Here is a 12500-nt window from a genome sequence, read left to right on the forward strand (position 1 = left end):
TTGGGAAAACAGTCGATCGTATCAATACGGGGAATCAGATATCCAGTATGAACTGTGCAGAATTAGGGAGCAAGAGCGAGGCGAGTGGTTTTCTCTCTCTCCCTCTCTCTCTCTCTCTCTTTCTCACACACACACACACACACACACACACACACACACACCACACCACACCACACCACACCACACAACACACACACGCGCGTATACGCACACGGACTGTTAGTTAATTCAGACCCCGTGATGAAAAAATGTCGATCATGTCAACACCAGGCATCAGATATCCAAACAAATACAGTGCACATCACAGTGAGGTCTCCAGAAAGGAGGTGGTGGGGGGGCCGTGAGGGGAGGGGGGTGGAGAGGGGGGGGAGCTGGAAACTGAAAGAATCTGTTGATGAGAAAAGACGCACTTTTAGCAGGCGTTTTGGTACCGTAAACAGTGTTTTATCGTATTTTGTTTTATTTTACTTTAACTTTTCTAATCCAGATATATATATGATCGTGAAATCGACAACAAGAAAGTTTAAGGATGTTGACTGATGAACTTTTCTTGTGTGTTTTATATGTTATATTATTTGTGTTATCGCCCTGTTGTGTTTGTGTTTTGTTCACTTTAAATCCCTTCTGGGTTGGAGTCTCCTTTTGAACTCTTGAAACTCACGAATCTCATGAAATGTGAATATTCATTTGATTAGGGAACGCGCACGCTTTGGCCCAATGTGGAATGATCAGTCTGAATGATCCAGAGGTTTGAAAACGGAAATTATAAAAAGTTTGATAAACTTTTACCACTTCTTAATTTTTCGAACTGGCGTTCTGTTTTTCATGATGGTATGTTTGGTGTTTTTTGTCTTGATCGTGTTTCTGCTAGGGCGACAGTTGTATTGTTTTTCATTTTGTGTTGTGAAACGAAGAAGAAAAAAAAAAGGTTATTTGTTTACGACAGACACAAAAATGCCATGCGTTTTTCAATCTGAAATAAATCATGTTGACGACGGAGGGAATAGAGACACACTGCACTAATCACACAGTTGATGAGGGCAGACTAACAATCCAAGCCAGCGCCGTGGAAGCCAGTAATGGTGTCATTTTCTCCCCATCAGTCAACACGTAATCTGTTCCCCCCTGTGAGGTTGACATTTCGCCCCAGCTACGAGGCATACAGTACAGTCCTGTGTACATATTATCCTCAAGTGAAGTGGGGGAGGAGGTTGGGGGTGGGGGAACTACGGTCATCACTATTATTGCTTGTGTGTGTGATGATGGCGTTAGAAAACCCGTTCCTGTGGGCATGAACATTTATATAATGATGCCGGTTTCGCAGGACGTCGGGGATTGTGAAGGCTTTATTTTTCTTTTGCATTTTATGTGTGGTGGGTGAACCTCCACTTGATACGCCATTGAAGTGTCAGTTTTAGGTCGTTCCCTCCTCAGTGCAATCCTCCTTTGTCCTCCCCCCCCACACACACACACACACACACGCACGCACGCACGCACGCGCGCGCACACACATGCGCGCGTGCGCACACACACATACACGTACACACACATGACACACACAAAGAAAGAAACAAATCCCATCAGTACACACACGCGCGCGCACAGCACACGCACGCGCGTACCTCCTCCATCGCACATCCAGGCACACACACACACACACACACACACACACACACACACACACACACACACACACACACACGGACGCATGCACAAATACACCCACTCAGTCACACTTCTTTCGCCCTTCCTCCCTCTTACCCCCAACTGTTTCTCTCTTTCCCCCCCACCCCCTTCCCTTCGTCTAATATCATGTGGAGCGGAAAGACGTAAACTTGAAGAATGCTACACCAACTCCAACAGTTTTGGAGTGGAACGGGTCCTTTAGCTAAGTCATTATTTTTATGACGAAAAGAACTATTTACCCACCCACGTATATCCATCCTTCTCCCCCCCTCCACCCCCTCCCCCGCCCCACCCCCTCCCCCCTCTTCCTCACACCCCACTTGTTGAATATGAATTATTTGATCAACCAGTCGGATATGGCACTCTTTATCTGGATCCGGGTGCAGGTAATGCACACACAGTCGTTCGCGGCTGTTTTCCCTGGTAGCGCTTCGGTTACAATGCGGAACCAACGGCCACTTTTGCCGTTCACGTCATATTCTTGTGATATCAGCAGGCATGGTGTGTGTGTGTGTGTGTGTGTGTGTGTGTGTGTGCGCGCGCGCGCGTTCGTATTTGTTTTCCTGATAGCACTTGGGTTACACTGCGGAACCAACGTCCACCTATGCCGTTCACGTGGTATTACTGATATCTTCTTGTAATGTCACAGATGATTATGGTGTGGGTGTGCTGTTGTGTGTACGCGTGCGCGCGCACGTATGTGTGTGGGTGTGTGCGCGTGCGTTTGTGCGTGTATGTGTACGTGTGCGCATGTGGTTTCCTGATAACACTTGGGTTACAAATGCAAAACCAACGACCACAGTTGCCGTTCACGTAATGTTTGGATCACACTGTTATCTTCCTCTTGCAACTTCAGCAGATGCGGTGTGTTGTCTCTCTGCGGTGCCTGTGTCTGTCTGTACACCTGTTTGTCTCTGTCGTGTTGTTTTTGTTCATGTTGACGGAAATGGGGACGGGGGGGGTTATGTGGTGTGAAGAGTGTCTGGGATTGTTGTTTTTATTTTTTTTTCCCCAGCATATCTCTTTTGTTCTGTTGTTTTTGTTGTTTTTTTTGTTGTTGTCGTTGTTGTTTTTTGCTACAAGCCTGTTCTCGCTGTTGCTTCCAGTTGCTGGCAGTTTTGTTGTGGCAGCCAGGGCTATTATATATGATGTTGTGGGCAATAGCAGTCCATTGGGGGAGGGGGTTTGGGGGGTTGGGAGTGGGCTCTGTGTTTAGCACAGCCTGTGGGTGGCCGTGCTTCTGTCTGCTAGTGCTTCTCTCGTCAAGGCTTTTCCACTGAGTCGGAAAACACCTGGGGTCGAGTGCATAACTCTGCATCTCTGTTTGGTTGTATGTCTTGTGTTTCTTTGTCTGTCAGTCTGTATCCATCTCTTTGCCTTTCTCTGTGTGTCTGTGTTTCTGTTTGGTTGTCTGTCTCTGTCTGTCTGCCTGTCTGTCTTTCTTGTCTGTCTTCTGTCTATGTGTGTGTGTCTTTAAGCAACAGTAGACGAGTAAGTCGACTGATGTGCTAATGTCCCCACCGTTGGCAGATTCAAGATTCCTTTATTCCTACATTCTCTCTCTCTCTCTCTCTCTCTCTCTCTCTCTCTCTCTCTCTCTCTCTCTCTCTCCCCCTCTCCTCACTTCTCCTCTGCTCTCCTCTCCTCTGTGCAAATTTACAAATATACAACACACGTTCATATCACACACGCACGCGAATGCACATACTCGTACAAACACGCGTGCAGTAATGTGGTTGAGTGCATAATTGTGTCTCAACATTAACGTCAACGTCTTTGATGTTGCGAGGACATATTTTGTAAAAAATTTTGTTGTTGCTGTTTTTTTTTGGTCGGCGCATTTTTGAAATCAAAGTATGAACAAAAAGAGACACCTGACCTATTTTCCCCCACCCCCTCTCAACCACAACTGCTACCCCGAATGGAGAGTGAGTAACTGAAAGAGACGGTTAATGTTTTTGTGTGTGTCCATTGATAAATCCTGACGAAATGTGACCCACATACCTACATTCTTGCACTCTCTCTCTCTCTCTCTCTCTCTCTCTCTCTCTCTCTCTCTCTCTACCTCACACACACACACACACACACAACACACACACACACACACACTCCACACACACACACTCACACACACATTCCATAATGTCCGTCCAGCATTATGCACGAAGTGTTTTTTGGTTTATTACTGAAGGTGTGTGTGTGTGTGTGTGTGTTTTGCAGCTGGGGGACCTGCAGAGCAGTTACGTGTCAGCCAGGAGGGCGGTGGAGGCGTACTCCAATCACAGCGACTCCCAGGAACTGCTCAAACAGCTTCGTCAACACTTCTCGCTCCTCTAAAACACCCTACAATTGATCTATTTATTTCCCCCCTTTTTATACTTATATGTACATTTTCAAGAGTGCAACACAGAAAAAAAGAGTTAAGACAAAAGAAACTATCATTGTCTCCTACTTTTCTCAACCAAGGAAACTTCTTTCAAGTCTTTTCTTTCTACTTCCTCGATTTTCTGTTTTTCTTTTTCCTTTTGCTGTTATTTCGTATCGTTGATGTTATCACTTGTTCAGTTGTTAAGTTCAAATAGTGCGGATGGGATATTTTGCAGTGGTTGTGATGGCGTGTTGTTTTATTTGATGTGGAATAAAATGTGGGTTTGGGGATATTTGTTCCCAACTTAATGGTATGTCTTGCAGTGTACTTTCTTTCAGGGAAGATAAATGAACTTCTGTATAAGTTGATAGCTTACACTTAACGGAAATGCAGTTTGAAAATGCCAATAACCTCTTCATTGTGGCATTCTGGCTGTGATCATACAAGTGGGCTTTTACATATCGAATTCAGAGTACTTTCAGTGTAATTTTAGGTCACATAAATTGTTACTGTTTGAAATGTGTATGTGTGTGTGTCTGCGTGTGTGCTGTTCAATTTCCCGCGCGCTTACTTTTGTTTCTATCATCCAAGACAGTGTGTGTACAGTTAACATTATGATATATTCTTTGCAGAGGTATAGACAACTTTATAAGATGTTCAAGCACGTTAGTAGTGAATATGATAACTGTATTAGCTTTTTAAACCGTACTCGTGCAATACGGTTTGTGCAAGATACATTCAGAAAAGCATGGCATTCTCCTTCGTGGAGCAGCCCAGGTGGGTTAAATCATAAGAACTTCTGCTTCGGTGTTAGAATGTGTACTGCAAGGAATCAGTGTTTTGGGACACATTCTTGAAGCATGTTTGTGTGTAAAGAGAGGGTGTGGTAAATCCATGTTTTTCGCAGTCCATCATCTCTCTCTCTCTCTCTCTCTCTCTCTCTCTCTCTCTTCCCCTCCCTTACCCCACTCCCGCTCTCTTTCATTCTTAATGTGTGTATGTGTGTGCGTATATGTTCTATACATTCCTGTTGTTATGGGGTTTCATAAATTGGATTTTTTTTTCTTCTTAAAATAAGTCCGTCCTCCTTACTGGAAGAAAAATTGTGTATATTTTACCGTATTTACATTTTTATTTTGTTTTTGGTGTTGATGTGATACGAAACATTCCATTTTGAGTTTTAAAAATAAAGTGGACATATGCAATAAAAGTGCGGTTGCATTTTTGATTAGTGTGTGTGGGAGGGCGGTGTGTGTGTGTGTGTGGGGGGGGGGGGGGGCGCTTGCTTGCTCGCTAATGAGCATCTGATCGTTTTAGGTAAACTGCATTCAGAGTGATATAAGAAATTTTATAAATGAACAACGACTATACTCCACCTTTGATTGTACTTGGACATTGATCAGTCTGCCCAACATGAGTTGGGATAATTCAGGAACGTGGCTGTGGGTTGTGAGCCCAAGTCCTGTGCGGACAGACACTGGCAAACCCTGGCCAATCTGGTCCCTGTATATATATGATAGTCAGTCGTGTCCGACTATGACCATCAGAACAGCAGAGGAGGCAACTGCTGTTCCAACTATTTGGGCTAGAATTTGATTATAGAGGAGAGTGTCTTGCCCAAGTTACATCCTCACTCTCTCGGCCAAGAGGGTTTTAGGACAGTCGGCGTTGGGATGGTTCCCAAAGGCCAACTACCCCACAAGGCTGCAGCACTAAGAGCCAGTGCAATTTTGCCTCCTAGTTTGAGAGTCATAGTCCTTCACAAAAGACTAAGCTGTAAATGATTTCCCATTGACTGGAGAATATGGGACGTTTAAGGGCACGAAAACGCTAAACTGCGGACTGAAGAGAGATGGAAAGCAGTAAATGTTCTGTTACAAGTTTATTACTGTTTGTTTGGAATCCTTGTGACAGACCTAAATAAGCTGGGCTTTACAGTTTATTCGGACTACCTGCAATCACACGATCAGTATCAGTATCAGTAGCTCAAGGAGGCGTCACTGCGTTCGGTCAAATCCATATACGCTACACCGCATCTGCCAAGCAGATGCCTGACCAGCAGCGTAACCCAAAGCGCTTAGTTAGGCCTTGAGAAATAAATAAATAAATAAAATATAAAATGAATAACAATAAAAAATAAATTAAATAAAGTTTTAAAAAAAAGTAAATAAATAAATAAATAAAATAAAAGTAAAAATAAATAACAATAAAATGAAATAAAAACAACAAAAAATTATTTTAAAAAAAATATATATATAATAATAATTTGTAAAAAATAATAATCAAAATAAAAAAAATAATAAATATTTTTTTTAAGATAAATACATAAAAATACTACTACTACTACTACTACTACTACTACTACTAATAATAATAATAATATCACACGAATAACGAGGTATCCCGTATCGCACGACAGCATTTGGTTGTGAAGATTCTCCGTCACAAGTCACTCTTCCAGGCGGACCCAGGCCTCCAAATCAGGTTTCCGGGGCTTCTGAACGCCTTGGTTCGACAGCTAGGCCGGATAAGATAAATAGGATCTGAGCAAGCTCAGCGCCGTTCTCAGATGAAGTGTCCGTCCGAATTAACTGTTAGGGGTCATAACGTCCCTTGGATGATATTGAGATCAGGCGTCCTGCATCTGAAAGTAACCGGCTGGGGAAAAGGAAGAAGCTGTCAATGAGCAGCCTGTGTTTTGTTGTTGTTTTGTTTTTGTTTGTTTGTGGTCTTTTTTTGGGAGGTGGGGGAGAGGTGTGTGTGTGGGGGGGAGGAGGGGGGGGGTTGTGTGTTTGTGTGTGGTGGTTTGTTTTCCCTGTAGGATCACGTTTCTGTTGCTACTCCCCCATACTAGAGTACTAGAGATGATATAATGACCGACCCCCCCACCCCCCTCTTCATTTCTCCTCTGTGTGTGTGGGTGGTGGTTTGTTTTCCCAGTAGGATCACGTTTCTGTTGCTACTCCTCTCAAGAGATGATATAATGATAATCTCCCCCGTCCCCCTTCGTTTCTCCTGTGTGTGTGTATGTGTGTGTGTGTGTGTGATTGCGTGTGTGTGTGTGTTGTTGTTGGTTTGTTTGTTTGTTTGTCTTCCCTGGTAGGATCACGTTTCTGTTGCTGCTACTCCCTGGAAATGATATATTGATATCTCTCCCCTCCCCCACCCCTTCAGTTCTCCTCTGTGTGTGTGTGTGTGTGTGTGTGTGTGTGTGTTTTGTTGTTGTTGTTGTTTGTTTTCCCCGGTATGATCACGTTTCTGTTGCTCCTACTATGGCGCTGTCTGGACGCCGCTGATCCCGAATTCCCTATACACAGCCACACCCAGTACAGGGGTCGTTCCGTCGCAGTCACAGAACGCTGGCAGTCCACGGGGACATATCATGTTAGATCGCCATGAGGCCGCACACCAGAGGAGCCAACTGACTGTCTTCAGGGGGCGATTCAGTAACGGGCACAGTCGTACTGCATAATGTCTTTCCTGGACAACCCGCCTCAAATCACTTCACATCAGCCTTACGGGAATCTGGTGTCTTGCGGAAATAAAACGTGTCATATTTTTCATCCGACTAGGGAACGATGACCAATTATACTGCGCATCGTTTGTCTCTGGTACTGAGTGTGCTGTTGACTATGGTCAAAACAAACTAAACACCACCACATAGAGTAACTCAGCAGTAGTGCGGGGTCTCCTCTGCTGTGTAACCTCCTGGCGACCTAGATATCGATAGTTCCCTGTGGACTGCCGACGCTGGGACTGCGGCAGAAGGACCCAGGTGTGACCATGTATATTGAGATTCGGAATGAGCGGCGTGGGAATAACGCCACTGAAAACAGTGCCGGCAGATGATGGGGCAACACCACCACCACAAACAACAACAACAACAACAAATCGCTTAGCAAATTTAGGAAATTGAGGGGAAAAAATCAGTATGTTTAAATCAAAAAAGCACAGTATTTCAGAAAAATACGTTTTATTAACATATTCTCTCCCCCCCCTCCCTCCCCACCATTCATTCTCTCCTGTATTTTTTTTTCATTGATGGTTTGATGTAAAACATAAAATAAAAAATCAACAAAAAAAAACAATTGTTGCTTATCCAATTTACCATTATGAAATAAAATCTTGACTTTTACACACAAACGTTTCTTTTTTTCCTTAAGTACAAAAACCCCCGAGTCTTGTTGAGAGTTAAGGGTTGGGAGAAGTCAACCGATTAACTGTAGTCACGTTTTCAACAAATTCAAGGATTCATCCCTCCTCACCAAACACCACTTGCCGTAAACATCTTAACACAGTTCAGTTTTTACAACCGGCCCATCTTCTTCACACTTCCGACCTTGGTGTACCATATGATTTTTACCTAACAGTATGTGGAGGCGAATGCACGAGCGCATTGACTTCTATTTTTACCGGAGTTATCGCGTGCTTGATACACTTATCGGCTTTACTATGACAGCAGGCACCACAGGAAGGTTAACGCCCACACACACTTGGCAGGCCAGTTGTTATGGATGGTTTGGTATCATGTGACATTATCATTAATTGCTGTCATGGCTCGTAAATCGCTTTTGACAGTTTGAAAATACTTCCTGCTTGTCAACAAAACTGCAGATGTTTTTTGTTTTTGTTTTTTTTCTTTTGCTCGTACATTGACGAAACAGTCCAGTGCTTATTCTTGAAGACGATGGGCTGAGGATATAGTGCACAAAGGTCCGTAGTGTCTTGAGTTTGCTGCCAGATTCTATGTAGACGCCATTGCAAATCGGATTTTTCCATTTGCTCATGGTTGGACCACACCGCTCAAGACCACCATTCATAATACGTGGCTACTGTTCCACCGTCATGTAGAATGCAAAAATTATTGTTCCATCAGACAAGCGACATAATTCCACGATAAATCAGCGATGTGGGAGAAAAAACTGAATAAGCTTCATTAAGTCTACAGTAATTCCGTCGAGGTCACATAACTCAAGACATGCAGTTATGCTCGGCACTTCACTTGAGTTTTCTCTCCAATCTAAAGAAGACCTTTGAATGTCCGGAAGAGATAGCGTTATAACGCAGACTATGTAAAATCAGTTAGGATTGTCGATTTAAGAAATCCGTTTAGCTTTCTTTTTTCTTTTTTTTTTCATTTTTTTTTTTTCATTGCAAATTTGTCGAAGTATGTGGAAGGCAACACGAATGGTAACTTTATGTCGATATTTCAGTAAACCAGTCAACTGTGTCCCTACTTTGTCATGATGCCTCTCAGTTTGTAGTGAAGCGCTGTGAATAAGTCTGACTTCATAGGAAAGCGTTCTCCAATGTCCATGTTAGACAGTCATGTACATGTTCCCAAAGACAGTCTTGTTCTGTAGGGAAAGAGCGTGTTTAGAAATGCTAGCGCTTAGTTTTCTACACGCGAGACAAATCAATTGAAGTATTTCGCTTTTGAATGATCAAAACCTCTGTCTCTCTGTCTGTTTATCACGGACAACAATGCACGTCCACAATTTCTCAGTGCCAATTCAACGCAGATTTAGGAGACCTCGCGACGTCTGGAAGGTTTGAAGCAAATCGATACACCCTCTTTTCGCTTCCAGTAGGAAAATGGTGGGGAAAGGGGGAGGGGGTGGGGTGGAACAGGGGGGCGTTGGGGGGTGGAGGGGGGTGGTAGATGTCAGTTCCTTTGTCCTTTGTTTCCAGTCCGGCAAACTTCGTTTTTTCTGAAGCTTTAATTGACTGTTTTAGTACTTTTACTTCCTTCTTTTTCTCGACCATCGTCTTCAGTTTAAAATCGTGTTAGACTACCAGCGTATCGATGACGTTACAAATTGTGTGTATAATACGTCTCTGCCTCGTCCTTAAAAAAACAACAAAAAAAACCCAAACCCCCCAAAGCAATGGAGACCGGAAGTTGATTCTGGATGAAGATACGGTCGGCATGTTGGTTTGCTTGCTGTCTGTGTGTGAGGAGGGGTAGATGGGAAGGGAGAAGCGTGCGGGCGTGTCATCATGACCGTGACCATGACCATGGCTTTTTTCTTCTTCTTTTTTTTTTTTTCTCTTTCTTTTATAAATATTTTCTAAATACATCGGATGAGCTCATTCAGTTGATTAGCTGAGCGCAATCAAAACACATTTTATCCAATGGTTTATGCCAGGGAATCCGTCCAATCAATCTTCCAATTCTCCCCCCTCACCCCCCCCCCCCCTTCACACCCCCTCCCCCCCTCCCCTTCCCCCAATCATCCGACCTTCCTTCCCTTTTCCCGGAGCACTTCAAAGCCATGTCTAAAATGGCTGTCAGTTTCTCGCGTGCCACGTCATCGTCAGCCACGTGGTGACGACAGCCTGTGGGTTTTCCCTTCATCATAACGACAGAGGAAAATTGCAGGTGCTTATGACTCTACCTTTCCATGGCGGCACAATGACTTGACAGCCACTTGTATTCATTTGTGTTTCTTTTGTTTGTTTTTTTTTGTTTTTTTTTTTAAAGTTCTGTGTGGAGAGAGAGAGAGATAGAGGGAGAGAGAGGGAGAAAAAGAGAGAGGACATGTCTGTTTTGTGTGCGTGAATGTAAGTGTGTAGGTGAAATTCTCTGTCTCTGTGTGCGTGTATGTGTGGAGAGAGAGAGAGGAGGGGGGGTGGAGGGGGGGGGGGCGGAGAAAAAGAGAAAGGATATGTCTTTTTTTGTGTGTGCGCGAATGTATGTGTGTAGGTGAAAGTGTGTGTTGTGTGTGTGTGTGTGTGTGTGTGTGTGTGTGTGTAGGGAGAGAGAGAGAGAGTTGAGTTTGATTTTGTTTCGTGGGTTGCACTTCTGTATTATATTTTCATTTCATTATTTTGTCATTTCACCAAAATGCTCAGGCCATGCAGGCTTTATATCGATCGGCACACGTGCTTCCAATACCACACTTTCATTTTGTCTGTTTTAGCGAAATTATTTTCCTTCATAATCCGCGATGACAGTGAAATCAGCGAGGAAACTTTCATGGACAAAAATTATGTGCTCCACAAAGATCAATACACACCGATCAATACACTCACAGTCTTGCCTCGGGTCAATCTTTTGTCGAACGTATAAAAAAAAAACAAAACAACATTACGACTGATGATGAATCAGATCCGAGTCGTCTTAGAAGTTTGTGAAACATCAACGCTGACACAGTTTATTGCCCTCCTTCCCTCCCCCCCTACCCCCCCCCCTCTCTCTCTCTCTCTCTCAGTCTATATATCTATATATATATATTGTTTTGTATAAGATAAATTGTTGACGCATTCACCCATGTCACAATGACCATACGGTCAATATTAAAGTGTCAGTCTCACTCTCTCTCTCTCTCTCTCTCTCTCTCTCTCCATATATCTCTCTCTTGTTCCCTCTATCCGTTCTCCACATACTCCACACCCACCACTCCCTCAGTTCCCCATATCGCGACAATTTCGGTTTCAGTTTCAGTGCATCAAAGCCGCGTGTCGACTTATCCATACATGCTATCTTGACATCAATGTAAAGGAAACACACACACACACACACACACACACACACACACACACAGATGATGTCACACGTTGCCCAGGCCATACAACACCACGTGTCCATGGCACAGATCAACGTCGAAGTAAAGGTGTTCACTGACTTTCATCAGTGCCACAGCTGTGACCTGACCCAAGTCACTGCCGTGGTGAAAATACGTTATGGAGACAGAAGCTCTCTCTCTCTCTCTCTCTCTCTCTCTCTGATGGGCAAAGACACGCCAACAGAGAAACAGAGACAGAGCCCCACAGGGAGAGAGAGAGAGAGAGAGACAGAGAGAGAGAGAGATACGATCCATGTTTGTCATTTTTCACAATTACCATTGTTATTGTGTTCCTTCAATTTCTACAATACACTAACAAGAAAAAGAGAGAGCCGGAGAAAGAGGGAAGGAAAAACACTGACAAAGAAAAGAAAGACAAGACGAGACAAGATGTTTCATTTGTACAGAGATAGAGACAGAGACAGACGAGAAGGAAGAAAAAAACAACAACCCCAGATACACAGAAACAACACCACTGAAAGAAAGAAAGAAAAACGAAGCAACAGACTGGCGGAAAGACAAACAAGGTTGTTAAACACAAACAGGCAGACTTAGAGAGAGAGAGAGAGAGAGAGAGGCGCCTTTTTGTCCTACTGTGTCGTTGTGGCTGACAATGTCAAATCAGGGATTATCAACGGTGTGCATCGGAGCGGAGAGAACCGCTTGCAATCCGGCCATCGATCGACAAGTTGATGGAGAGACGTAGGATGCGCCACTCGCGAAGAGCTGCGGGGAATGATCAGTGATGTCAGCAGAGAGACAGACAGCGAAAGAGAGACAGACAGCGAGAGAGAGAGAGTATCACTATATTCATCGAATCGTGAGAGTGAGTGAGCTGATGCTGAACTGTGTGATGATGTTTGTTAGCATGTTAGCTC

The 12500-nt window shown here is 43.8% G+C and overlaps 1 protein-coding gene across 1 annotated transcript in view; it reads left to right on the forward strand.

Moving 5' to 3' along the window:
- LOC143281615 (tetratricopeptide repeat protein 8-like) overlaps positions 1 to 5250 on the forward strand; it is a 94842-nt gene extending 89592 nt beyond the window's left edge. The window contains exon 11 of the mRNA XM_076586863.1: positions 3907 to 5250. Within this exon, the coding sequence (XP_076442978.1) occupies positions 3907 to 4023 (117 nt within the window). The 3' untranslated portion in view covers positions 4024 to 5250. The remainder of the gene's footprint in view (positions 1 to 3906) is intronic.
- The last annotated feature ends 7250 nt before the right edge of the window (positions 5251 to 12500 follow it).

This window comes from Babylonia areolata, chromosome 4 (genome assembly GCF_041734735.1).
Source record: "Babylonia areolata isolate BAREFJ2019XMU chromosome 4, ASM4173473v1, whole genome shotgun sequence".
Lineage (NCBI taxonomy): Eukaryota > Metazoa > Mollusca > Gastropoda > Neogastropoda > Buccinidae > Babylonia > Babylonia areolata.